Source organism: Synchiropus splendidus, chromosome 9 (assembly GCF_027744825.2).
Source record: "Synchiropus splendidus isolate RoL2022-P1 chromosome 9, RoL_Sspl_1.0, whole genome shotgun sequence".
NCBI lineage: Eukaryota > Metazoa > Chordata > Actinopteri > Syngnathiformes > Callionymidae > Synchiropus > Synchiropus splendidus.
In genome coordinates, this window is record NC_071342.1 from 12,875,371 (window position 1) to 12,902,536 (window position 27,166).

At 41.9% G+C, this 27,166-nt stretch overlaps 1 protein-coding gene across 1 annotated transcript in view; it reads right to left on the reverse strand.

The window, feature by feature from the left end:
* eys (eyes shut homolog) overlaps positions 1 to 27,166 on the reverse strand; it is a 177,794-nt gene that overhangs the window by 66,277 nt on the left and 84,351 nt on the right. Inside the window, exons 26-36 of the mRNA XM_053876067.1 lie at positions 25,575 to 25,746; positions 24,344 to 24,422; positions 23,513 to 23,712; positions 19,172 to 19,296; positions 18,555 to 18,679; positions 17,439 to 17,652; positions 10,876 to 11,066; positions 10,716 to 10,807; positions 5,287 to 5,437; positions 5,056 to 5,168; positions 4,546 to 4,790 (exon numbers count right to left, since the gene is read on the reverse strand). Of these exons, the coding sequence (XP_053732042.1) occupies positions 4,546 to 4,790; positions 5,056 to 5,168; positions 5,287 to 5,437; positions 10,716 to 10,807; positions 10,876 to 11,066; positions 17,439 to 17,652; positions 18,555 to 18,679; positions 19,172 to 19,296; positions 23,513 to 23,712; positions 24,344 to 24,422; positions 25,575 to 25,746 (1,707 nt within the window). The remainder of the gene's footprint in view (positions 1 to 4,545; positions 4,791 to 5,055; positions 5,169 to 5,286; positions 5,438 to 10,715; positions 10,808 to 10,875; positions 11,067 to 17,438; positions 17,653 to 18,554; positions 18,680 to 19,171; positions 19,297 to 23,512; positions 23,713 to 24,343; positions 24,423 to 25,574; positions 25,747 to 27,166) is intronic.

Consider the following 27,166-nt stretch of genomic DNA (forward strand, 5'->3'; position numbering starts at 1 on the left):
TGGAATTGGATAAAAACAAATACAGTGGTACCTCAGTTTTCGAATGGTGGAGTTCGAACAAAAATTTTGAGATTTTTTTGCTTCGGATTTCGAACTAAAATCCAGAGCTCGAACGCCCCCGAAAAAAGCCGGAAAAAACATAACGTACGTGGACCGATCAGCTGACCCACGACACGCTCTGTTATCGTATATAACGCAGCCTCTGTATGCAGACGTGTCCCGTTTTCTTCATATTGAGGTGTAAAACCTTTCCTGTCTCCACACTGGACCGTGGTAGAGTGTCACAGGGGAGGTGCTCGCTCTCCACACCTCCGAGGCTGGAGCGCTCACTCCAGGGTTTGATGTCCTGTTGTGGGCTGGAGCTGGGACAGGGATGAGGCGAGTCTGGGACAGAGCGTGACTTGGTTTATGACTTTGTCACAGCCAAACTGCACAGAAGCGCACATTCAGAGCTGGACACGCACCGGGCACCTCTTCACTTCTGGAGAGACGTCACTCACTCGGCAACCCCTCCCACATGCAGCGGCCACACACATGGACGAACAGCGCATCTGCAGTAGATACCCTACATTCATTCCGACAAAAGACTATTTTAAGGCTTGGAACACATTATTTCTTTTATTGTAATGGGAAAAATCAATTCAGATTTCGAACAATTCGTTTCTCGAACGGCTATCTGGAACAGATTGTGGTCGAGAACCGAGGCACCACTGTAAACTGAAATAATCGGTTCGCTCCGCATGGTTCACATGGTTCTTGCTCTGGTTGATAGGGCAGCATCTGGGTTTGTCCACACGAGTCTCAACGAATAAGAGTGCCTGCGCACAATGACTGAAATTGGGAGAGGGAGGAGTGGGTGTGTTCTCTTTAATACGACGGGGTACACTGCCCCCTGTTGGACTGCGTTGCACATTGAAACCTGGGTTTTTATCTCCATTTATTTCCTTAGTTATTTCCCTCAGAAAATCCCATAGTTAGTGACTCTCCTTTTGAGTCAGTACACTCTTTTTGTCAATAGCGTTTCTATTTTCTCTGCTCGTCGTGTTATTTACAGAGCAAATAAAACACAGGTCCCAGTTAAGGTTGACACGTTAACATCCTGCAACCCGCCTTTTGAAATCCACATCATATTTTTTATTATTCATTTCTTCACTTCCCTTACAAGTCCAGTCTTGTGAGCTCTTCATGGTGCATTTATTGTAACGGAGGGTAAGACGAAATAGCAATGTTAGCCACTGGAATCTCTAAATGAATAAAGGACTGCAAATTAAAACGCTGTGTAGAGAGTCGTACAAGTGTTCAAAAAACGTGAAAACAAGAGCTTTAACAAACAAATCAGGGCTGACAAAAGTTCCTGCACACCTTGACGGACAGGGAAACATTCGGAACATCTTAGTCAGCAGTTCACTTAAGACACAAACAAGTCTGTGTCATTAGTCAGGGAGCGGGACGACATATCTGTAAACAACTAAGAGCAGAGGTGACTGGCTTTATTCCTCTCATGTGCCCATTACTTAATTCAACAAGATGTGCGGGCGTGGTTGTCAAGCAGCGGAGCCTCCGCAGCAACACACACCAGCATGTTGGCAGACTTTGTCAGCATGTAAACAGCCCCTGGACTTCTGCAGAGGGCTATCAGAAGCAGAGCTGCAGAGCACATCAATGGATGAGTGCTTGTATGAGATTGCACTCCCTGCCACCTGAGAGACTTAAAATGCTTTTGAGGGAGCGGTGGTTTCTCACACTCAGCAGAAATGACTCTGGAAAGGCCACTGCAGGTATTTAAATGAAAATGAGTATGAAAGTTGATGGTTAAGCAGGAAACTTCTGGGTGACAGAAACTGAAAAATCCGGTGAAATAATGTTAGTGTTTACTTGTGCAAAAATGTATTCTTTATGAATTTATTTAACACAATTCCATTGTAGTTTAACCGTGCGTAGACGACTGGAATCTTCACTTACTTGAGCTAGTTATGCATGAAACAATGCACTATGACGAAAATCAAGAATATTAATATTTGTAACATAGAAACCTGAACTGTACAAATGATTTTCTGATACTTCCTACTTTTCACGACAGCACAGCATCCTGCAACCTGTGAACCGACATGATGGCATACGAAGATAATGTGATCTCCGGAGACATTCATTATTTCAAGGCAGCATGCTACCAACATAGTCGCATGTGACAAAGGTCGAGACGAGAACACTATTTTTTGTCTTGAATATAGAGTTTTGATGATATCTATTAGTGACACTGAAACTTTGTGTGGTTGCAGTGAATAGCATAACAAAAAATAAATAAAACAAAAAAACAAAACAAAACAATAATGAAGCAGTTGAATGTTGTACCTGGTGGATTAAGAGAAATACAGAAAAATACACAAAATTGCTCATGAATTCATTAAACCACCTGGGTAATGTGAGTAAATAAAATTTTCTAGGTTCCGCTTCTATACCTCCAGAAGATTCACAAGGCTTTTGCTACAATTAGAATACATGACCTTGTTGTCTCTATGCCTCAGGCTTCCACTCACGGTTACAAAACTCACTCTCATCCTGAAAGCTGGTCAGGATCCGGATTTCTAAGGCTGTAGAATCGAAAACACATGTTGGAGACAAGCATATTTTCCAGTGAAAGATCTTAAGTAGGCTGAGTTCAGGGAGCCATGTGGCACAACTTAGAACCAAGGGCAGCACCAAACAATGCTGGACTCATGGCGTAATATATCAACATTGGGAAAGTGGACTTTTATGTCCTATACTGACACCAAAGGCAGCCTTCAGCATTGCATGTTGAAGCATTAGGTTTTCAATGGAAGCACGTTCCGCCCTCCGCCGCATATCCTGAAGACTTGGAGGTTGGGGTTGTGAAAGCCATGGCATGACAATCCTCTCGCTCCAGACAGCAACATGTAAATTGCAATTTAAAACCCCTCAATTGGCCGTACGTTTCAGTGATGGTGACTGCTCTTACTGTTGCTACCCTCACTAAGGAGGAGAGCCACGCAATAGGTTACAAATAGCAACTGACATCCTATATATCTCAGTGTAGAGTGGTGTGTCTGTTCCCCTGCCTGCAAGGCTACATGGTGAGGAAAATGTGACTTTGACACTCCCTTGAAATGCCTGTGTGTGAACATGCCACGCAAAAGGCTGCCATTTTTGTCAGAATTGGGCACAGAAGACCGCTTTCCAAAAAATATGCCACCTATTTCAAAGTTTTATTGTGCACTTTGAGAACACAGGTTCGCAACAGTTTCAGTACGTGCAAATGTAGCCCCAAATGTCACACGACAGAAACACTCCAATTCTCTCTATTTGACTGTTTTTTAGATCCAGTTGTGAAATGATGCATCTTTGATCCTTATTTGAGTAAGTGAGATAGTGCTTTGAATAGTATGTAGAGCTGGGAGTAAGTCACACATGTGCCAGTCTCAAACAAGTCACGAGTCTTAACAAGGAAGTTGAATGATTTTTTTGTGTGAAGGCAAGTCGAGTCAAGTCATAGCTTTGCTCAAGAAAGTCTGAAGTCAAGTCATTAAATTATAATAAGCTGGATGACAATGTGCGGAACTTTAATTTGCAAAATTATTTCAATACACAAGTGCGAAAAACGCTGACTATGAGAAAGAACAATCACATCCCTCAGGGAGGTCAGATAGAGAAAAATGCAAATTAAATATTAGGCCTTGCACTTGGTGTGTGTGTAAGTGCATGTGTAGATGTGAGAATACTGTGTGGGTAATGCATCAAGCTGTGTGACACTGAGGCATGTGTCACGTGCACATACATTCAGGTAGCCAGGTTGGCTCACATCGGTACATTCCAAAAAATAATAACAATTCTCTCAATAACAAAGAAAGCAATGCCTTGTCAAGTCAACGCATGCAAGTCCAAGTCAAGTCAAAGTCGAGTCATTTACCACTGTTTTTTAAGTAAGTCACATGTCCCTGATCTGGTCCCTTAAGTCAGACTCGAGTCAGTGCCCCCACCCCTGGTATGTGCTGCAGTCTGACGCCAACATTGATTTAAATAAAAAGCCTTTTTATGGAGGATTGTGTTGTAATGTGTCCTGTTAAACACTGATTTAATAAAATTATTCAGTCTGGCACTTCACTTTGATCTGAATTTTGTGAGACTGAAACGGACCCCAGTGGTTTGTGAAAAAGAGAAGGATAAAGCATATTTTGGGGCCGACTAGAGAGCCTCAGCTGAATAAGAACAAGCACTGCAAGGGCATGTTCTTGCCCTCATTGAGCTTTGGAGGTGAACATGGACACACTGGAATGGTTCAAGCTGCTTATATGGATCTTTCATTTCATTAATCATGTCCTGAATAATTCACATCACTCACAAATCCTAAAGCAGGGACTCCATTCTCCAGCATAGTAAAACCTATTAGCCGGAGAGGTTCAGCATATATTAAGCAATATAACTTGCTGGCGTTCTCTAAATGATACCACAGCGGAGGTCACTGTGTTGGAGCATTTTAAGCTCAGAATTAAAAGCAGAGATCACTGTGAAGGGAAACAACAACTTTACCTTTCTCACAAAATGCCCCGGTGAAGTGAAGCGGGCAATGGCAGAGTGAACGCGCCTCTCCAGCTGTCCACGTTGACTGACACGTGCCTCCGTTCCGACAGAGACCGTCGCGGCAGGCTTCAGCAGAGGATTCAGGTGTTTGTGGGGAAGTCACCGTTGTTGTCGCGACGGCTTCACTGGCGACTGAGAGAGCTGTCAAAGCTGACGAATTTGAAATGGAGATTTTTGCAGCCGCCAAAGTGTACCTGTAAGATTGTGGAAAAAAAGTTGTTGCAAAATCTCTCAAGCACACAGAAGAACACAGCTGCGTTTCCAACGTTACTCAGAAAACTGGCCCTTATTCTAATGGAAAATTATTATCACTGCCTACATATATTTGTTTTGAATGATTAGAAATAATTGTTTTGTTAAGTTTTAAATTTTTGAAAGGAATACTAACTGTGGTGTATTAGAATCAACACAGCAGTTCACAGAAAAATATCAAACACACACTGCTAAAACAACTGTTACCTGCACAGGTCAACACTTCTGCTTGTGATGGCATCTGACATGCTAAACCTTTTTTCTTTGTTTATTTCAATGACTCTAATGCAGCCATTGAAGTTGAAGAATGGTTTTGCTTTCTGAAAAGACAAAACAAACCTTTAGCATTCTACGTAGCATATCACATGACAGTATCAATGATCAGTTACGATGAACGCTTTATGGCAAATGCATTGTCATAGAAAACACTATTCTCACCTGATGGGGCAGGTACTGACGGGGCAGACCTCCGACAAAGATGTGATTGGTTCTGTGCAATGTATGTTCCAGCCAGTAATTACCTGACGCACTTTTGATTTTTCCATAATTTGAAAGAGTCATCTCGGCCTCACAAGGTACCAAGTGTTGTCTGCAAAATATTTCAACTATATCAATGAAACAGTCAGTAGACAAGGTACAGTGACAGTATATATATATATATATATATATATATATATATATATATATATATATATATATATATATATATATATATATATATATATGTAGGAGACCTTTTAAAGGTCTAGGACATAAAAAAAATGTAGCGCATGACTAATCAATTGAATACAGAAAGAAGGTAGGTTTGAAATTTTTTATTGGTGAACTGTGCTTCATAAATGAAATCCAAAAGTAAAGGTCAAGCACATCCGCAAACCAGTTAGGCCAGGTGCATTATTCAAAAATGTAAAACAAATACAGTAATACAGTTAAATAAATTAAATATATATATTAAAAAAATAATATATATATATATATATATATATATATATATATATATATATATATATATATATATATATATATATATATATATAGTGCGGGGGGTGCAATATTATCTTGCATATCTTGAGTGTTAGGCAGCCATATTGTTCCCCTGACAGACCTCCATGTAAGTTCAGGGAAAATGTTCAACATCATCAAGAATTAAATGCCACATTTTTCAATAGCAACAAAGAGAAGGGCATCGGCAATTAACCTCCTACTAATTGACAACTGGCGGCTCAGTGTAGTCTCAAAATCCAATCTGCATTTTTTTCAGTCATCTGGACCTTAAGCTGAAACCTCACTTTCTCAAACCGGCCGGCGCTGGATAGTTGCATGAGGAGTATAAATCACAGCAATTTCCGAACTACAGGGCTTCTTCCACTAGGCTCACTGCTCCATGACCAGTGGTCACAGAATACGGTGGCCTCAAATGGGCAAAATGTAGTCTCACAACAGACGGATTCATGTGCCTTGTCAGTCAGTCAAATATTTGTCAAAGTTGCTTGAAGTTCTTTGATATCCTGCGCCCTCAGTGAAGAATTGTGACTTCAATGATTAAAGTTATTTTACTTATTGTAATAGCAGATTCTTGATACACAGGCACACACACACACACACACATATATGGGTTCGATTTAAAAAAATCTAATTAATTACAGACTTTGTGATTAATTAATCACAATTAATCGCAGTTTAATGCTATGGGATTATTTGCCACAAGGAGCCACATTGTTCAATTTGAATGAATTTGGTATATAAGTGAAACTAATGATGGACCCATACATACATTTAAACGACAAAATATTGTTTATTTTGCATCAGTTTGACAATAAATCACAATGGTGGCTATATTCAACTTTTATATCACCTTATTTAAACTAAAGCTCTTTTAATGTCTTGAAAATATTTGTATAAGAATTTCAAGTACATTCAGAGTAGTGGAAGCCCTGTCGTGAAAAACGTCCCTGAACAAAAGCAAACAGATGCTTTTGTTTGCTTTTGTTCAGGGATCCCTCCATGTTTGTTGTTGTTGTTATCATCCTAGCGTGTCTTGTGCATCAGTGGGATCAGTGGACCAGGAACTCCTGCACTTACAGAGGTTCCCTGTTGTCTGAAGAGCAAACTGTTAAATTAAATTAAATTAAATTATTATTGTTTTTTTTTTATTCCACACATGATCCATTCCTCAATGTGAATTATGCAAATGTTATATAAATACTTTTATTTTAAACGCTATTATAAACTATTACAGCCGTCACCACAGCCGACCACGACAGAGCGCTCACAGTGGCCCAGCTCACCGCTCAGAGAGTTTGTGTGTTCACTCAGATACATGAAAAAATAGAGGGAACATTGATGAGGCGTATTGACAGACTGAAAGAAGGGAATATTTGACAGAGCAATCCAGTTTCAATAATTTCAGTGAGTTGATTTTTCATTAATAAATACCTTTTTCGGGTTGTGATGAGGCTTCAGAGCACTTCCTGTACTAGCTGCTATCATTCAGCCACATGACTTCCCCTGTTGGCTTCTTTCAGGACACAACACAATCTCTACTGCCGTTTCAAGAACTCATAGCGTAACCCTGTGTTGGATATGTTTAGTAGAATATCCTCTTCAGTCTTAGCACCCAGCATGGATTCTGACTGTTGAATTCATGCCTGCTACATTTGGAAACATTACAGCCACCTTTATCTCGCTCGTGTCACCGGTGTCTTTGGCCCATTGACACTATTTTCGCAGCGGCCAGCAGCCATTCATAGATTTCAGGAACCAATTCTACTCTTGAAACAACAGGGGAGAGCAGATAATTACCTAAGTGCAGATAGCGGACTAATCACGCGGCGCTGGAGGGCGCGAGGGCCACAGATGCACCCTCTGCTCTCTTGATACCTCTTTTTCCCTGCATGGTAGTCCTGCGGTTCACAAAGCAATCAGGTCTGATTTGTTAAGCCGGTGCTTTGGTGGCTGTTGCATACGCCATCTAAACACTCGGGGCGCTAACTCCAAGCTGCGTAAGTCCTTCCTGGAGAGCCAGTGTTCAGGCGCAGTTAATTTAGAAGCAGTCTGCCAGAGCGGCCTGGCCGGCAGCCAGAGGGCACCACACTCGCTGTCCTTGAGAAGTAGGCCCCACCGGGCTTCTCCTCTACATATTGAAAAGCCTCTTTGACTGGAAGATGTATTAAAAGTCCATAATAAGTTCGGCAATGACGTGGTGGATATCCGCCTTGCCGTAGCTTTGGGTCAAATAAGACAAAGATGAACGGAGTCTGCCATCAGACAATTACAAAGAATTTGCTATGTGACACCTGATACCATTTTTCTTTGCACCCAACCCCCGAGTTATGACAGCTCTCTTTCTGGCAACGTCTCTAAGGGGCTGCTTCGGAACATTATGATTGATTCTAACTGCTGTTGTATTTTTCTTGCAGAAAAAACGAGGGTGGAGCTTCACAGCCCTTTAACCTAATGTGCCTTTGTAGATACTCTCCGCTATGTGGAGCAGGGCTGCATCTGGCAGGACAAAGGGAACTTTTTGAATTCCTGCCTTTGCATTTCAACATAATGAAGCTGTGTAAATCAATGGTGTGTGCAACTGGTCTTCGGTCACCCCTGAATGACAAGGCATGACCTTGGCGTGGGAAACGGCCCACTGAATGTGGCGTCCACGTTTGAGTCCAGACCCACCAGGTTAGTTAGTGTAATAACAATGTCCCACCCAGACATTGTTATTGAGGAAGCTTTAAACTCAGATATCTTTTGTTGCCTTAAAATTTGAATTGATCTTTTCCCAGCACGACACACTATTTTCTCAATCAAAAAGGGTCATCATTAATTTTGTGATATATATTTCCACCTCATGAGGTTGTACTTAAAACAAACAGCCTATTTCATAGTTAATTCCAGAGCCAGGAAATGAACACCTTGGCTTCCTGCATTCCAGCTCCTCAAGCATTGAAATATGTCCATCTAGTACTGCTGGGTTGATGACGTTTCATGAAACAGTGTCCTGGTTTGCAGTGGCCACTAGATGGCACTTTCTGCTTAGCTATCTTGGCTTTGCAGAAGGACTTGAAACCTCTCATCAAGAGCTCCATCTACTGAGCTCTGAAAATGAGGACACTGCAACACTACCCGTCACTACTTTAATGAAACTTTATCCGCATCAGTAATAATGTGACCTACCGAAGTCTCTTCATGTTGTCAGCCACCAGTTGGTGGAGTTGTTTATCCAGGGTGATACATTATCTAGCTTGCTACTGTTGACTTCTGCACGACTGTCGTCATTCACATTCCAATGTAAGACCATGAAGTTTCACCTCAGTAACCCAATAACCCTATACAACTTCCATAATCCAGCTCCTCCCGGGGGGTCCCGAGGCGTTCCCAGGCCAGACCGGAGACATAATCTCTCCAGAGTCCTGGGTCTTGCCTGGGGTCTCCTCCCGGTAGGACATACCTGGAACACCTCCCCAGGGAGCAGCGGCTCCACCCCGAGCTCCTCCCGGATGACCAAACTCCTCACCCTATCTCTAAGGGTGCGCCCAGCCACCCTGCGGAGGAGACTCATCTCAGCCGCTTGTATCCGCGATCTCATCCTTTCGGTCATTACCCAAAGCTCGTGACCATATGAGAGGGTGGGAACGTAGATCGATCGGTAAATCCAGAGCTTCGACTTGTGACCGGACCGTCGTGGTGATGAGGGAGCTGAGTCCTTGCACTTGACAAATTTAAATGTCAATGCATACATTTTTTAATAAAGATATAAATGCTGATAAATTCTCTGAATGTCTTCGTCAAATGACACATTATCAACATCAGCTTCTCTGGATTCAAATCGAATAAACTTTGTTTTACAGCTAAACCACAAGACCCCTCAAGCCTGGATCTATGGCAGAGGACTGGCAGCCAGTTAGCACAGGCTGGGGAACAATTTTACTAAAGCGGCAGCAACCTTAAATCATTTGCACATTGATTTTGTGCTTGCCTCTTGCTTATTAATCTTTTTGGAATGAAAAACTGCAAATGAAGACTTTGGAACAACCAATAAAACACGGCCAATGATCACTGTCGTATTTTAAGCGGCACGATCTCACATTTGTTTTAGCTGTTTGCAGTGAGGGGTCAATACTCATAAGACTAAATAAAAACTGTAATGAGTTTTGTAGATCACTTGCCGCTAATTAGTGGAAACTAAAAAAATAAAATGTTGTCGCAAATATTTGCTGTTTTAGTTAAACAGCACACAAATAAGCACAAGCTGACAAAAGTTGCATTCCACTCTAACAAACCAAAAATCTGGACTAAAGAGTCACCTTTCAAGGCCAGAACTGAGCTGCTACAGTGAGCAAATTTAGCTATAGCAATATACCGTACTGTATAGAGCTATACACGTTTTAGCCATGGAGGTCACAATTGTTGTGATGCCACTTATCACTGGTTTGTCGTGATGATCGAGGAGGCTTGAATAATGTGCACCAGTGCCGGTTTACTCACCTTGCTAACGTGCTAGCTATTAGCATCTACATGGATCCAGCCTCTTTGCCTCCTTCAACATATTTCAATGTCAATGTCTTGGTTTGTTTAGGTTAATAAATGTTGGTGGAAATTTTAAACTTGAGTTTTTGTTGTTTCCGAACTGTTTCGTGACAATTTCTGGCACCAGAGTCAAGGACAGCTATACAGTGAAGCATTCAGGGAAACCCAGATAAAGAGAGAATTACAAGACGGAAAAAAACGTAATAACCAACATGGCATGTTTTTTGTTTTTTTTTACCTAAAAACTTTGATAGCTACCACACTTTCTATACTCAAATGAAAAGCAACACCTTTCAACCTTTGAAGTTCAAACATTTAACTTCAGTCAGAAAACAGAATACCTGATGAACACTGTGTGAACTTTGCCGTCGTCTACACGTATTGACGAAAGGATCTCTGTCACTCCAGCCTCTTCATTGCAACAAAACACATACTGAAATAGATGGATTGATCTGTCATGTGAAGTCGTAACAATGTTGAACTGATATGACTGTATCTTACCTGCAAAACTCCATCCACGATGAAGAGTTTCATGAAGAAGAAACCGTGGTTGGCTGTCCCTTGGTCCACGTACAATAAAGTTCCCTCTGCTGTCTGTGTTTGAAAACTCACAGTGATGTTGTTGAGAGCACTGAGCTCGGTGCCTTCGAATTCCAGGTATGAATTCCCAAAGAACTGAACATAGCTGGAATCTGGAAAGCAAACAGTGCACAAAGTAAGTCATAAATTCTCACGTGAGTTTCTTAAAAGTCAGAATCAGATTTTTATTTGGCATAACACCTTTTCAATCTCTTTTTTGTCCCGTGCAGTTTAGTATTGCAATGTATTTTTGATTTACACCAAGACCTAGATGGAGGATTTCCGTAGGCTATGAATGGTGATTCTGGGTGTCTTTTATTTCAGCCTTCTGAAGAATGTAATATCAAGAGACCCAGGGAATCAGGGAATCTCTTTCAGCTTTGAGCACCTGGGCTTAAAGTATTACCCCCCTGGTCCACCACAAGCCTTAGCATTCCAGTCCATGGATCATTTGACTGATGGGTCCTCGGGGCATTAAGCAAACAAGTTTGTCAAGTCCTCTTTTCTTCAAGAGTGCGCGACGACCAAGGCGCTGAGAAATGCCCGTACATGGATGAAAATAAAACTGCGGACTATGAGCATATTTGAACTCCAACAGCGCGCAGCCACAATGCAGTGCTTTCCACCGCTCCGCTCCTGACAATGGGCTTTGCCAAGGCTGATGATGGAAAATTACTCCTCAGAGACAAAGCTATTCATTAATTTTAAAACCTTGTTTAGTCTGATGTAGACTTTGATGCAGTCTGAGGCTGCTGCCAGGAGGCAGTATCATGCCTCATTAGCAGTTAGCTTCTCCCGCGCCTTCAAAGGTTTCCTGTTTTTTAGCAGCAGCTTACAGTCGCAGCCTATTTTTCTTTTGCACATTTACATCAGCCGGTCGAACCAAATCTAAATTGTAAATGTGTACAATTCAAACTCTGCGAAAAAGAATGTTTCATTGTCGAGCTCTACACGTGGACTTTCGATTCCTATTCAACGTGAAGATAATGATTAGGAGTCACTGAGGGTCATTGTCTTTCTCAAGGACATCTGGCCTGCAGAGGAGGCGCAGATCAAAAACACTAAAAGAGAAAATTTCATCAACCACTACCTCTTCTTATCCAGTGGACAGTCGATGATATGATTTATTAATTGATTGTCCTCATGACACACATCAATATAAGCTTGGACAGTCCCAAAGCTCTTTCACTCGTCGACCACTAAGAATGTGAATTCACACTGAAGTCAAATACAGTTAAAAGCGGGCAGTATATCCATCTTGTGACCTTGAGTTGTCCATCAATCATACCATCGATGAAGAAATATTATCTTCCACAACTGAGTAATTGTCATGAATGGATAATAATTCATGGTCTGTTTAAACTTGTGATATAGTGTTGTACTGATGGATGGCGTTTGAAAGCAATACAGCCCAAAAGCTTCTCCAGCCACTTCCACTGCAAGTCATCCTGCCTTGCAACATCCGTCCTCATCAGTCCTCACCTACCACATAGTGAACCTCTTTGGTTGTCTTCTGGTCCAACACTGTCTCTCCTCTCCACGTACTATCCAGTCGCCCAAACTTTCCCTCTGGTCTTGTTCATCTCTGACATTCTTAAAGAAAAACTCTGTATGTTCCTCGCTGACACTTTTTTTTGTCGCTCACTTAAACACACATCGTAGCAGGTCTTTCTGCCCAATAAAGGAGACCGCACGCATAAGGATATTCAAAATTTCTGTCTCAGTGTTGATCAAGAAGCTTGTCTTTCTAGCAAGAAATCTGAAATGCTTTTTAAAATGGAAGAATCGCAAAAGAGACATCAGAATAACTAAATCACAGGAACACTGCCGCTGCTCGTGGAACTAAGGCGGTCCGGTCAGTGGACCGAGATTTCCTTCTCAAGATTAAACATTTTAATTCCCATCAATATGGCAAAACTCCCCCCTTTGCTTGCAATGTTTACATTCCGATCCATGCCAGAATTTGAATTTGGGAGCGATCTTCTCAACTAAAAAACATCTGTTGTTAATATATATGTACCATGGCCAGGCCCGACTTTTTTGGGGGACAAATTCACTCTCAACAGCCCCCGGACAAAAGGATTGTCTTTTACCATCCCTGATCAGGACGGAGCACCCTGACTATTGTTATCTGTGAGGTCCCTTTAAAGCTTATACACCCCTGTCAGTCATCTCCAGCCTGCCTTCACTCTCTTCTTCCATCGCCTTTGCTGCAGACGACTGAACCTAAATACTCTGATACAACTTCATTTTTTATAGCTTGTTGTTGTAGGCTATATCACAGTATCATTTCCAACATGAAAAAAATATAAAAATAAAAATGTCTGGACAAACCAGGACAGAAAAAGTGAACTGCTAGGTGTAACTCTTTGCCGTCCCTGCCAACTATAAATAGATAATGCTGACAAAGAATATTTGCCGCTTGCCAAAATCACATCTTGTTTATGCATAGCTTTTGATATCACACCCATTACACATTCTTATATACAGCCTGAACTATACACGACAACTTTTAACTAATTACACCGCTGGATGCGATCTTGGTGTTTAGCATAGTACAGGATCATTTGGTTTTATAAAGCAGATAGCCACATAGTACTGTACTATCTTAAACAAAAAAAAAAGTAACTTTCTGGCTATAAAGTGAAAGAAGAATTATACCAGGGGAAGTGTCTATTCAGATAAATCTTTTGAAGCCAATGTAATTACAGGCTGCTTTAATACATGACCATAAAATAGGTGAGAAAATTGATCAGAGTCACATTTAATGTTACGCGGAAAGAAGGAGAACCATGTTGGAGTGACAAGCGAATGCCGGAGCACCAGGTCCGCGAAAAGAAAAATGCATTTCAAGAAATGTGGGCGTCAGATAGATGACGGCGATGAGGACGGACGTTGGCTGACGGCATTTAATTGATAGAGACTTTATGTCACATTTATTGGGAGAAAAAAAAATCCAGGATGTAAGCCATGTTCTGCCTGTGATTTATTGGGTATAGTAATAGACTTGATTGAACTTGTCACAGGACAGAGATAAAATACTGCTGAGCACCATTCTTAGACCTCTGCAATTTCAGAGCCGCGTGAGAAGGCAGAAGGTCATTCCTTATCTACAGATTTCCCCCAAAATATCTTCTGCCCGAGACATGAGATGAGCCTAGACGTGCCACAAAGGTAAGTTCTGGTTCAGATGTGTGAGGTTATGCTTCATATTATTATTTTTTTTTACCTAATCATGGGTAAAGATTATATACTGAATGTGTAGGAGTTTAAATGGCATGAACCAGAAAGACAATGAAGAAGAAGGATTTTTTTTATGGAACGCTTATGCAACTCATGACTCAACTAATATAATATTGCTATGAACTATGAACTGCCAGAAACTGACGGTTTTTTTGGGTGGTTTATTATAATATTAACTGTCAGTTTAAACACCATTCAAATATCCTTCATGGAACAAAGACATTTCTAAGAAGTGTTTTTAGCTTTAGTTTTAGCCAGCCGTACAGGCACTTTAAGTGTCAATGACAAGTCTCTGGAACAATGGATACATGTATACGCAGTATGAAATGACCATATATCATCTACAAAGTTGATTCTGATGAATTCCAACATTAAAGAAGTGAAAAAATATCAAATTCAGAGCCGTGTTGAACAGAGGAAGAACCAGGAACAGACTTTTGTGACGAAGAATGAGGGACGTGTGGGAACTATCGGCGTTTCTTTGCTTTGCAGGTTTATTTTGCCCAGAAAGAACGGATTTTGAAACTGGCTGCAAGTGCTCAAAGTTTTGTAAACAAATGGCAAGGGATGATGACAACACGATGAAAACAGTGGAGAGAAGGTGTCAATAATGTACTGGCCAGTAAAACACCATTAACTGTGTTCCGTTCACTGTACAAATGCATTACATATTTTTTGTACTACTGACCAAGTGAGATTTACATTACATTTACATTACTGTTCAGTGTGGTTCATCCATCTCTGATCTGCGCAAGCACTTCATCTTCTCACAATCGCCCGAGTCACAACTTGGTGGTGGTTCAAATAGAAATTAATTATTTACCTAGCAGAAAAACTGTTGACAAATCCCTCATTATTCTCAAATATTGCCACTACTTCCACTGCATCAGTGCACCATTATGTCGGTACATCTGGCGACATCACAAGATGGCGGGGGCGTTTGACCTACTTGTCAGAATCACAATATATTTGAAATTCTATTGAATTTTTGTCCGGAAAACCCTGTATTTCTTCTTTGTAATCACGTATTGGTTGATGTTGATGTTGGGGACACCTCAATGCTTGAAGAGTGATGTGACCAGTAACATGAAATCGACAATAACACTCTCACTCATAAGGTGTCATATCGATGTCAAGTGGACTTTTCAGTCCAATGTTGACGCAGAAGTGGAGCTATATATACTTGGTGACATGAAACTTTCAGGAGTACCATCCATGGCTTCAGGATTTGCAGTGCTAGGGGAAAGCTGGTTCAATTGAAAGTCTAATGTGATGCAGTGCAGATGCTTGGCCATGACGTTTTCCAGTTAATCTCTCACTACATTGTCTACTACTCTGGAAAAAGAAAGGGGGACTTCACAGTCAAAATCTGAGATGTGAAGACAAATGAACGGAGTTCAGTTCGCGTGGCTGGGAAGAATCATCCCTGACTTCTGTGGCCAATGCCAGGCAACTCCAGCGAGAAAAAAGAAATAGAGAAAAACAAAAGGAAAAAGGAAACGACACATAGGTTTCGCGAGCGAATGTCCATTGTCAGTATCTGAACAATGGAGCTGTGCGCGACTCGCTCAGATGTTCTGGTGATTGATTATTTCTGTTTTTTTCAGGCGGCTGCGCGGGAACCCAATGGCGGCAAGAATCCTGTTTCGCCCCAGTTGCTGTTGTGGGTGTCTTCAGGCAAGACACAGGAAAAAGTGCGGAGTGGCGCAGCAGAGGGTGAAACGGACTCGGGCTGTTCTGGGCCTGGGGCAGCAGTTTTAAAGTTGCCCTAAGCTCCACAGCAATGTATGTAGGACTTATCGTGAAGGAAATTGGTTATTTCGCCAAAGCCTCAGTGAGGGTGGGCATGAAAAAGTGATTGGCAGATACACAGAGCTTCTGGTTAAGCAAAATTGAGTCAGACTTGCTTATCAGCTTGCTTAAGAGGAACATTCCGATACCCTCCTCGCCTGCTGCTTACCTATCAAGTAGATGTTCAAAGCGCGTCATTTTGTGTCCGAGATAGCAGCTTGACCTGCACCGTGGAGATGGAGCATAGAAACGCCAAGCAAACCGGGTGGCAGCCTATTAAACAGCTGTAGGCTCTGAATCCTCGACAGATAACCATCAACTGTCCGGCATCGAGGGCAGTGATGTCGGAAATCCGCTCTTTCTATTTTTAACCTTTTAATGAAAATGGCATGAAAACAGGAACCCAACTGCAAGGCAGCGCGACACTCCCATGTGTATGCTTAAATTATGCACAGACTTGGAAGATTTCAAAGGTTGTAGTTTTAAAAGATCCCTGTCAGAGTTTCAAACAGGACCAAGGGCAATGCAGGCATTAAGTCACTGACCTACTTTGAGGCACTGAAGCATCTTGTTTAAAAATGTGTTTTCTCTGATTAAACAAGGAAAAGAATAAATATATCTTTGTAGGTTCTGTGGTTTGGGGATTCAGCTGAGCCTGCTTTGTGCGTCTGACACACTCTCGCCACTGGCTCAGGTGCTGTGCCGAGAAGTCCATTATGTTTGAGCCCAGAGTGATTTTCAGAGTGTCGCAGCGAATTGGTTCAAGCCCGTCTGTGTTCAATCAGGTCTGTTTTACACCCCTATGAACAGTTTCAAAGGCAGATAGACCTCATCTGTCAACATGAACTGCCCCCTTCCAAATGCTCCTTCACTCAGAGACGAGTGAACTCCGACAAAGTCATGTCCAACGCAGAGAGTTATGTGGATTGCCAGCACTTTTTTTTTTTTTTAATGAAAACCTGATTCAGTTTTCAAGCCGATGCAGTGTTGAAAAAAATATTTTTTAAAAAGCATCAATGCAAATATATTTTGAAATTATTATTTCTTAAATTAATGAATTTCATTTATCTGTTTTAAAATGCCTTAAGTTGCTGTAAAGTCTGGTGGATGCTATGATTAATTCACATCAGCCACTGACAGATGATGAGAAGCAACATGAGCTTTGAACGGACTATAAATATATCACAATATTTACTTGCTCTGAACTAACATGGTGAGTTGGCAGCTTCCATTGCTGTGCACGGCAATCAAGACGCGTTAAACTGTGAGTTCCAACTTCTTTTTACGGATGACAGGACAAAAATATTACCTGAAGTTGCTCAAAACTGGGTTACAGTATTTTACCATGCCATACCGCAATGTGTTTTCTTTTTGTCTTTCAGCCATGTAACTTCACTGCAGCACCAATGTCACAAAGGAATTAATGACTTCAGAGTCTGTGTGGCGTGTACCTGTGGATTGCTCAGCTGTGTGCGCCGTGCTGAGTGTTGGCTCAGACGCAGCATGCGAGTAGCTGTAAGTGATGTTCTTGGCTCCCATCACCAAGGGAACCAGGTTTGTAGCAGGAGGAAGGCAGGTGACCTTGTTGATGCCGTCCACACAGCTGTATGCTTCCGGACAGGGATTCAAAAGGCAATCGTCGTAGTTGTGCTCACAGTTCCGCCCCTGCGCGAGAAACTCATTTTGTCATTCGGCAATTAAACATGAAATGACATACGCATCATTAGCATGAGTTATGGCTTCAGAATTGCCCTGTGAGGGTTTAATATAATGTGATTCTCTTTGACATTGTATGTTGTGACAAAAATATGCTGAACATTTTTAACACTGTCCCTCAACCCTTCCATTCATGTATCCATCCACCTTTCATTTAAAACTCTGACTCTGTCTATAGATGTTTTGCTTCTTCTCCCTCCCTCTCTCAGCTTGTCCATCCATCCAGAACTATGTCCAGCCTTCCATCCATCTATCGATCCATTTTTCTTTTCACCCATTCAAGCTGCTTTCCACTTGTCCATCTGTTCATTTCAGGTGTATTATTTGCCAGTCCCACTCAATACCCATCTACCTATTTGTTTATCCATTCATTCAACCTGGGACGTATCCCAGCTACTATAAATGAGATACAAGCAACAACTCAACCCTCATTGATGAAGAAACCCTTCACACCAAATTTAGAGTCGCCTCTGTATTCCTTCGGACACTTGGTGGAAACTAAAGTGCCCGGAGGAAACTCACACAAGTTCAAATTCGACTCAGAAAAAACTTTACTTTGGACCAAAGATTTCTTTTAACCTCTTGACGCCTCATTCACCAGTTGAAAACTGGGCAGTTCCAGATTTCAGAGGGTGGGTGACAACCCTCTGGTCCTCTAAGAGTATTTATTTCTATATTTGTCTTTTATACCAAACAGCCCCTCCCCCCAATATTGAATAGTCTAGGCAAATAAATGAAAATGCAAAGAGGCAAATAACTTGAGACATAGTTGCCTGAGATCATTGGTTCATTTGGGGGTGGGGTGGGGAGGGAGGAAAAGACGGAAGGACAAAATAGGTGCGCAGCCTCACCACAAATCCAGGACGACAGAAACAGGTGTAGCCGTAGCCCGGATCGTTCTGAATGCATATCCCCTGGTTGCAGGGCTGTGGAAGGCACTCATTAATGTCATCCTCACAGTGAAGGCCTGTCCAACCTGCCAGGAACAAAAGCCCACAGAGTGCAGTGGTGAGCCCAGGCTCTCCCACTTCCACTCTCTGAAGTGAATATCAATCAGATTCGCCTACATTGATTTGGCTCTTTTTGGGTTCACACACGCACATGCACAGACAAGAAAAGGCTTTCACTAACGTGCCAGGCCCACATACATTTTAATGAGCCAAGGCACTAGTCTTTTCATCACTTTTTTTCTACTACTGTATGACTACAAATGTTTCCCTGGAGAACCGCACATGACTTTTGAATGGCTTTTAAGCAAATATGCACTGCATGTATTATGTTAACCTCATGCGACACTGTATATGGTCCTTTCAGTCATTATATGCTCCCTGGAAGATGCTTTACAGGGCGCTACAGTACTCGATCATATCTGGGCCGCGGCTAAAAGAATATCTTTATTCATAAGACACAATGTTTCAAGAGAAATGTCGCTACTTTAAGAAAAAAAAAAAAACAGTGAGAGACTCACCTGACCTACAGAGGCAGATGTAGCTATTCATGAGATCCTGGCAAATGGCGCCATTGTGGCATGGAGACGAGCAACATTCGTTGATATCCACTTCACAGAAGTCCCCGGAAAAACCTGGAGGACATCTGAGGAAACAGATTATTCTCATTTCTGAGAAAAAAAAAACATGCTAATCTGTTTCGAGAGGTAGAGAGCAGGTAGATGAGGTTTCATAAAAAAGTATTGCAGGGCTGATGAAACAGTGTCCTGATTGTCAGAGGTCACTTGATGTCGCTCTTGGTTTAGAAACGATGTGAGGTTTCATTGTCATAGTTGTTCAAGTCCAAACATTTAGCAGCAGATAGTGCCATCTGGTGGCCTCTAAAAGTCGGTGCAGTGTTTCATGAAACCTCATTTACCCATTTACCCCTCTTTTTTTTTTTTAATAATGCAAATCATTCTCTGGAAGAAAGGGCACAGGACACATGCATGCAGGAATGTACTGCATGCATGTGTCATTTACTGCTCGAGTATTCCACACCGGTGCTTTAAACGGGTCATTGAAGAAAGTTCCATCACTTCTATACTAATTTGTTGCAAGTGGTTCTTCATTACATCTTTTTGTTTTCAATAAAGAAATGTGACTTAACTTAGTGTTGTTTTCATAGTTCTGCTGTATTCCACATAGTTTACTTTTTAAACTTTTGATTGAGGGCAAAAGCCATGTTGTTGATGTTTATGAGAGTAGATTTGCGTGGAAGTACATTTGTGCCATCAGATAATGAATGGTGGAGTTTTCATTTCTAAAGATTGAATTTTAGTCTTGTAGACGAGACCTCCAAAGTCATGAGCAAGTCGAGACTGAGACCAGGGCATACAGAAACCAAGTCCAAGATCATGACTTTGAGGACCCTGGAGTCAAGACCAAGACCACTGAGGAGTGAGACCAACCTGAAAACAGACTACAGAAGCAAAGTGTATGAGTCATATAACACATTAAGTCAACTAAAATGCTTTCATTTAAACAAACCAGTATTTTATTCTCTAGTCAGTTCGGTCTTGGGCTCTAAAAGTCTTGGTCTACAAATTGGACACTGTATGCTCTCGACTGCCACACACAAGTACCGTAATTTCCGGACTATAAGCTGCTACTTTTTCTCGCGGTCTGAGCCCTGCAGTTTATTCAACAGTGCAGCTGCTATATAGATTTTTACAGGCTGGAATCAGATTAAATCAGAGGCGATTAAATCTATGAAATCACAGGCTTTTATTTACCCTTAAAGCCCTCAAAATGTGCAGTTTTCGCTGCTCCGTCAAATGAGTCGATCTCCTGGAGGTCTGGAATCCAGAAGCAGCCACTGAGACCGTGATGAGACAGTGGTGTCAGAACTTTGGACAACAAAACAGCACATTTTGAGGGCTTTAATGTGAACAAAAGATGTGAGACGCTCTCCGGAGACGAAGTGCGTTCGGCTCAAAAGTCCCACGTGAACACAAGCGGGTCAGGTTTTGGCCGCTGACTTGATCCCGGTTGGAGAGCTGCACCATGTCCATTGTGAGAGCAGCGTGGATAAATCAAGACATTCAGTATTACGCAGCTTGCTTCCGCTATTTCCTCACTCTCGATGCTGGACCCCATTTTCAATACTACTGTAGTTACATTTTTTTTGGTTTTTAAGCCGGTGCGCCACTGACCTGTCCACAGCGCAGACAGCACCACTGAACCTGTGGTTATAGACTGGTGTGGCTTATGTATGAACAAGATCTTTGTCCCTACTTAAATTTAGTGGGTGCGGCCAATATTGTGGTGCGCTCTATACTTCTCTCACCACTGACAGTTTCAGCAGAAATGCGTTAAAAAAAAAAAAAACCAGAACATTTTAAGAGGTGTCCCCAGTCGGGGAGAAAATCACTTTCCTCCAGCTCTGTACAAAAAAACATCAAGTGTTTTATTTTTTACATCACACAATTTCTGACCCCATCACATGACTCCCAGGCTTGTCATATTTGATTCTCAGTGTATAGTTTACTAATACATAAATCATCCTATTACACAAATTAGTTCAAAATCTGTTGCAACAATGTGACATCCTACTTCACAATAATGTACTGCATAAATTAGAGACAAGCTGTGCCACGTTACTATGCAAATACCACACGCCACAAGAGCATCAACATTTATGGAGTCTTCTTTTTTCGGGATGCATTAAATCACAACACGGGATGTTAACGGCACATCTAAAAACAGATCAGAAAACCCAGTTAATTGTGTGCGACAGTCACGGGAGCTAATGCGCCACTTCTGCCCATTTTAGCGTCACAGGTCTTGTACTCAGAAGCACTTCATCACTGATGAAAGAGCCTGTCTCCAATTAAAAAGTAATGATTTACCAAGAGGAAAATTGAAGTAGCGCTACCGGACATGACTCGATGATCACCCTGCTTGTGAGTCGGCATGTCCGTTTAATTAGAAACAAGCGCGGTCTTAGGGAAACAAACAGTGACAAGGAAAGTTCCAATGAAGTGAATCCTCCTCGATCGACTGAATGGAAGGACATTCAGTGCATGATGTGATTTTCAAACATGGAAAAATGTTTGCGACTACTATATATAGACCCAGACACGAAGCATATTCTAAGAGCCTTTCAAGACACACAACGAAAAAGCTGTAACAGCTTTGACCTTTAGGATGCCTAAGTGTGTTGGCAAATGTCATCAGCAACATCGCAATGAAGAATTAAACATATACCTTGCAAAAAATGTCTATTTTGTAACCTCTTTTTTTTGCAGGAAAAAAAAGATGGAAATATAACTAGACGCTTCTTGATGGGTCAATGCACTGTGCACCACCGCCATGCACATACTGTCAGAGGAGGCCTGCAGCGATAGTTGAACGGTGTCTCTAGCTCAAAAGATGGCCGAGATACAAATCGGTCTGTGTGGCTGCATGCTTTGAACACCCCTGTGACCTTTCCCGTACTCTGCACGGCAACACTGGAACTCCCTCTCTCTCGCACAATGCCCAGCTGAAAAAGTGCCGCGTCATTACGCTTCAGACGGCCAAACAAACGGCTGTATCTCTGTGAGAATCCAGAGGCTTTCGTCTCTAAATGACCCGATTTTCATGTGTCGCTTTGGCCAGGATAGCGAGTTAAAGATGAGTAACTTTGCTGCGATTTTCGCTCAGCAGCCTCTCCTCCTCAATACAGTTTCAATGGAGGCGAATGTCCAGCTTGCCGTGCTTCGGCTGCTCTCACGCAAATTCAGAAAGTGCTACAGTAATTCTGAGAACATGTCACGAGAGAGGACAAGCGTGACTACAAAACTGGTGATTTTCATGTTTCTGCGCCGCAAAATCAACTTTTCTTTTCTCCCCTGCTCCACTTTAACCAGCTTGATCGCTCACTCTAACTTTTCGTTTTTTGCCAAAACTCTCCTCCTTTGAGCCCAGTTTCTGGGCAAGCGATACGACTTCGCTCTGATCTTTTTTATAGGACGACAGAGGAAGAGTGCGGCTGCGTTGTCAATGCTGGCACCTTGGTCCGAGAAAAGTAATGTCAGGCGATTCCCGGCCCCACGTTTTAGCTTTCGAGCTGCCTCTCTATGACGAAAGCTCTGGGAGGAGTCACATGACGAAAAACGCGGCGGAAGAAACAAAATGGCCGAGAGGAAGACCATGCACAAATGTGCATTCACCATAATAATAATCGAAGCAGCAAAACGTTGCTGAAAAAATCAGTCTGAAAGTTCAAAGCAGGGAATATATACATTTTAATGCATCGGCAGCATAATGCATTTAAATGTGATGCTTGAGCAACAAGCTGTGTTGTCAAGCTCTTGAGATGAAGTTCAATTGCATGTGGAAAACATGCTGCGCTTTTCCAGTTGGGTCGCAGCGAGGCTTTGCCATGTCAATCAGGGAAACAAACAAAAACATCCTTGGTCAGTTGCCCAAAACACCTCGATAGGGAGTAGCCCAAGATGCGTTCAGTCAATAACACCTCCCGAATGACGTCATGTCTTGGCTTTGTGTCGTTCAGCAGAACTAAAATCTATTAAAATTCATGACATCGGTGAGGGACTGGTTGCAGCTGAACGCTCATGAATTTAACAAGATAATGCTATTAACTCAGCACAAAACCCCATATATCACGCCAAAGTATAAAAACCTTAGGAGTATGTCACATTTAATGTTTGCGGACAGGTTGAGTTAATGGTTAATGGCTTAATCAATTGCCTTCGCGAGGCGCCCCGTCACTCAACCGGCCCATGCAGCCAACACTTTACAAGACGGATTGCTGAACCAGGTGATTTCACCACGACTCTATAAAAGGCTACTCGGTCAGCAGCGGCTCCACACACCTGCAGGTGAACTTTGACCCTTCCCCGTCGATGCAGGTTGCTCCGTTGAAACACAGGGAGCCGTTAATGGGCTGGTCTGCGCAGACGTCAATGTTGGTTTCACAGATTCTACCGGTGTAACCGTCCGGGCAGACGCAGGCGAAACGCTCGCTCAGGTCCACACAGGAGCCTCCGTTTGAACAGGGATGAGAAGCACAATCCTGAAGAAAGACTGGGCATTACAATGAAATCTTTAAGAACAACAGTTAATCCAAAGTCTTTGCAGATTGTTAATGGATGTTGGGCCGAGGTCAAATTCAAGCCTACAAGGAGCCAAAGCACAAACAGAAAGCCAAATGAGCCAATTGTTTTGCGTTATGTGGTGTTTTTCTTGGAGGCCACATTGAGTATCTCTTATTCTCTTATCTCTTAACAAAACACTAGATGTTTGTGTTGCTAAGCGCTGAGTTGTTGTTGCTTGCTCAGAGTTGGAGAAAACACAAGCGTGCTGTGTCCAGGAACAAATTACATTTCACAATACTTCAAAGAGTGACATCATTTGTAGGTAAAATACAGAATAATTCTATTCAAATGACATGTGGCAGTTGTCAACTAATGTTCAATTACTGTCGAAACTAAACGTAACACATTCATTGTATTTTTCGCTTCTGTTTAGTTTCATTTTTCTTCATTGTTTTTTCACAACAATCAGCACAGTAAGTAAAGCCTTGACATACTTTTTACTGGGAACATATGTAATTTCAGTCACAGTATACAGTCAAACTAGTGGTTGCATGACCTGGCCACAACATCAAGTCTTTCCTCCCATTGAAGTGAAAGGAATCAACTCACATCAATATTAGTTTCACATCTGTGGCCTGTCCATCCAGGTTCACAAAAACAGGAGAAGGAATTCAAGCCATCACTGCAGCTGCAAGTGGAGGAGGCAGAGTTAATTCAAGACTACCATGACACGGTCTATATTTCAGGTTAGCTTTATCGTCTTATGTGTTTGAGCTACCAAACAATATAACCCAAGCAGACGAGCAACCAAGGTGAGGAGATCACATGGACTCGGTGACATTCTTTTGATACACTATACACTATATATTTAGAGCTACGGTGTGTTGATGCGCTGATCTGTCCATCAGTCCAAGCAGCGCTGCTGTTGTTGCTCCTCTTCTCACCCACACAGAGCGAAGAAGCTGGTCACATGCGCAACTTCCAGCTGTTTTTAAACCTGATGCGCCACTAACTTGGCCACACACTTTCACGATGGAGGGAGTGAACCCTGTCGGACTCACGACGAAGACTGTCTGCACTGCAGGGCTAACGGTTAACATGACGTATCACTTCAAAACTTTATTGATACTCATGGACTGTCAAAGTTTGCTTTGTGGTTTAAAAGTTGGTGAAAAACTAAATGCACAGCAAAATAAATCATTGTTTTTATGAAGCAAAGAACGCTAAGGATTTGTCTGGAAACTCAAAACTACAATAAAATCATGCAAAAGAGAAGTGATAAAATCCAAACAGTTATTATTATTTTTATTTTTTTTTGCCATATTGCCCACCCCTTTCTGGTCACATTTGAAAAAAAAGCACATTTTCTGCAATGTGTTTCTGCAAATAGCCTGGCAAAATAACAACCGAGTGTCAGTCACTACTGTTTTTCACAAATGAATAGGGATTTTCTTTCGGACTTTAAGCAGAAGTGTGCTTTGGTCGAGGTTCCTTTGGTGGTGTGCCCCAGGATTTTTTATGAATCAAGGGTGCTGTGGCTTGAAAAAGGTTGAAAAACACTGCCTTAACCGACGACAACTTTCAAACTCTCAAACATCCGATCCGTCTCTGAACCACCGCACAAATGCACCCCACTCGCAGAGAACGTGAACAGAACTCCCCAAACATATTTCCTGCGCCGATGGACTGTAATTACAAGAAACGGGAGGCTAACACATTAATTTCAAACGGCCCAACTAAATGTCTCTCCTCACTTAGTCGTCCTGGAGAGTAATTAAGATTCATTCCTCCCCCTCAGCGCTGGTGCTCACTGTGCTAAATACGGGGAAGTCGTCCTTACCTCCCATGAAGACAAGGATCTGTCGAGCATTCGTCAATGTTGGTCTCACAGTTGAGGCCAACAAAGCCGTCGGGACACAAGCAGCGGTATCGATTGGTCGCGTCAATACATCTCCCGTTGTTTTGGCATGGACTTGAAATACATTCGTCAATGTTGACTTCACACCGGGCTCCTAGGAAATCAAAGATATTATAAACATAATGAGCTGCTTATCAGATGACTTACATGACGTAGCAGTGCTGTTGAACCCTTCACACGTGATGCTCATGCAAAAAAACCAAACCATTGTTTACGTTGCTGGCTGACAACTTCAGTCATGATTCGGGCAAATGAAATTCCCTTTGGATAACTAGAATGGAAAAGCGCGGGGTGAATGTCCACTAAAGGAGTGACAGAGCTTCAGTTAATCCAAGAACACTGTGCAAATTCATTTGACTATGAATCTGCACAAGGCAACAACTGCCGTGATCATAAGTTTATTACAGTTGTCTCTGTTGCGTTGTGAAATGAAATATGTCGGCAGACGCTTAAATGGCTCTCTCACAGCAGAATGGAGTCTCAGTGGGCTCAGCAAATGACATCGTGAGGACCGAAGCATCAACATCATCAGTGAACAATGTGCTGACTGAAGCACAGAAAACAATGTGCTGAGCGCACCCTGCTATCACTCAGGGGAGAACGTGACCCTTAATGGTGCGTGAGGAGACGAAAACATACGGTAACAAACTGCTGCCATGATTTATACAAACACCATCGCCTATTCATCATGTCACTGGCGGGACTTGAACCGCGTATTGAACACCGCGCCCATGCAACAGTCAAATATTACCTGTGAATTTAGGATCGATATCGAATGTAAATGTAGGATATAAAGATGAGCTGCAAGTCAACTTTTGATGCAACAGAAACTCGAGACTCACGCTCTTGTGTGCCCAGTCAGATTCACATTTACAAGGTTGTGTGACCCACCACGGCTAAATTCTCGCCAAATTTAGACTAATTAATCACAGTGCGTGTAATTAATTACATTTTTACGGTCCGTGACACCTCTATATATCACCTGAAATAGCAAACTCTGCTCTATATACAGCAGCTACGTGGATCTACAGGACTTCGCTCATTTTCACTAAAAAAAATAGCATAACTGAGATTCTAAAGACGTTCAATGATAGTTTGACAACAGATAAAAGCTAATTTAACTGAATATTGATGGGTTGGCGTCTCCAACTTGTACAAGCAATCTTGATGCTTTATCTTGAATTAGGAAGAGTATCGTTAAGAGGATGAGGCTGTCAATCTTGTATGATGAAATACGAATTAAAAGCCAACTCAAAAAACAGTGCTGAAGGAGAAAATGGAAAATAGACAGTGATGCATTGAGGAATGAAGTGGCCTTGACACTTAATCACATTTTTTTTTGTCTAAAGTGGTGTCATTTCTTCTGCAAGATAAACCCAGCAATACATGCTGAACTTCAGGATGACCCAAAATGTATCTTTAAATACAAATTTAACTTAAAAAATAAATAAATAAAAATGATGAGTCATACGAAAACTAGAAAATAAATAAAGGTGATGTAGAACTGTTGAACT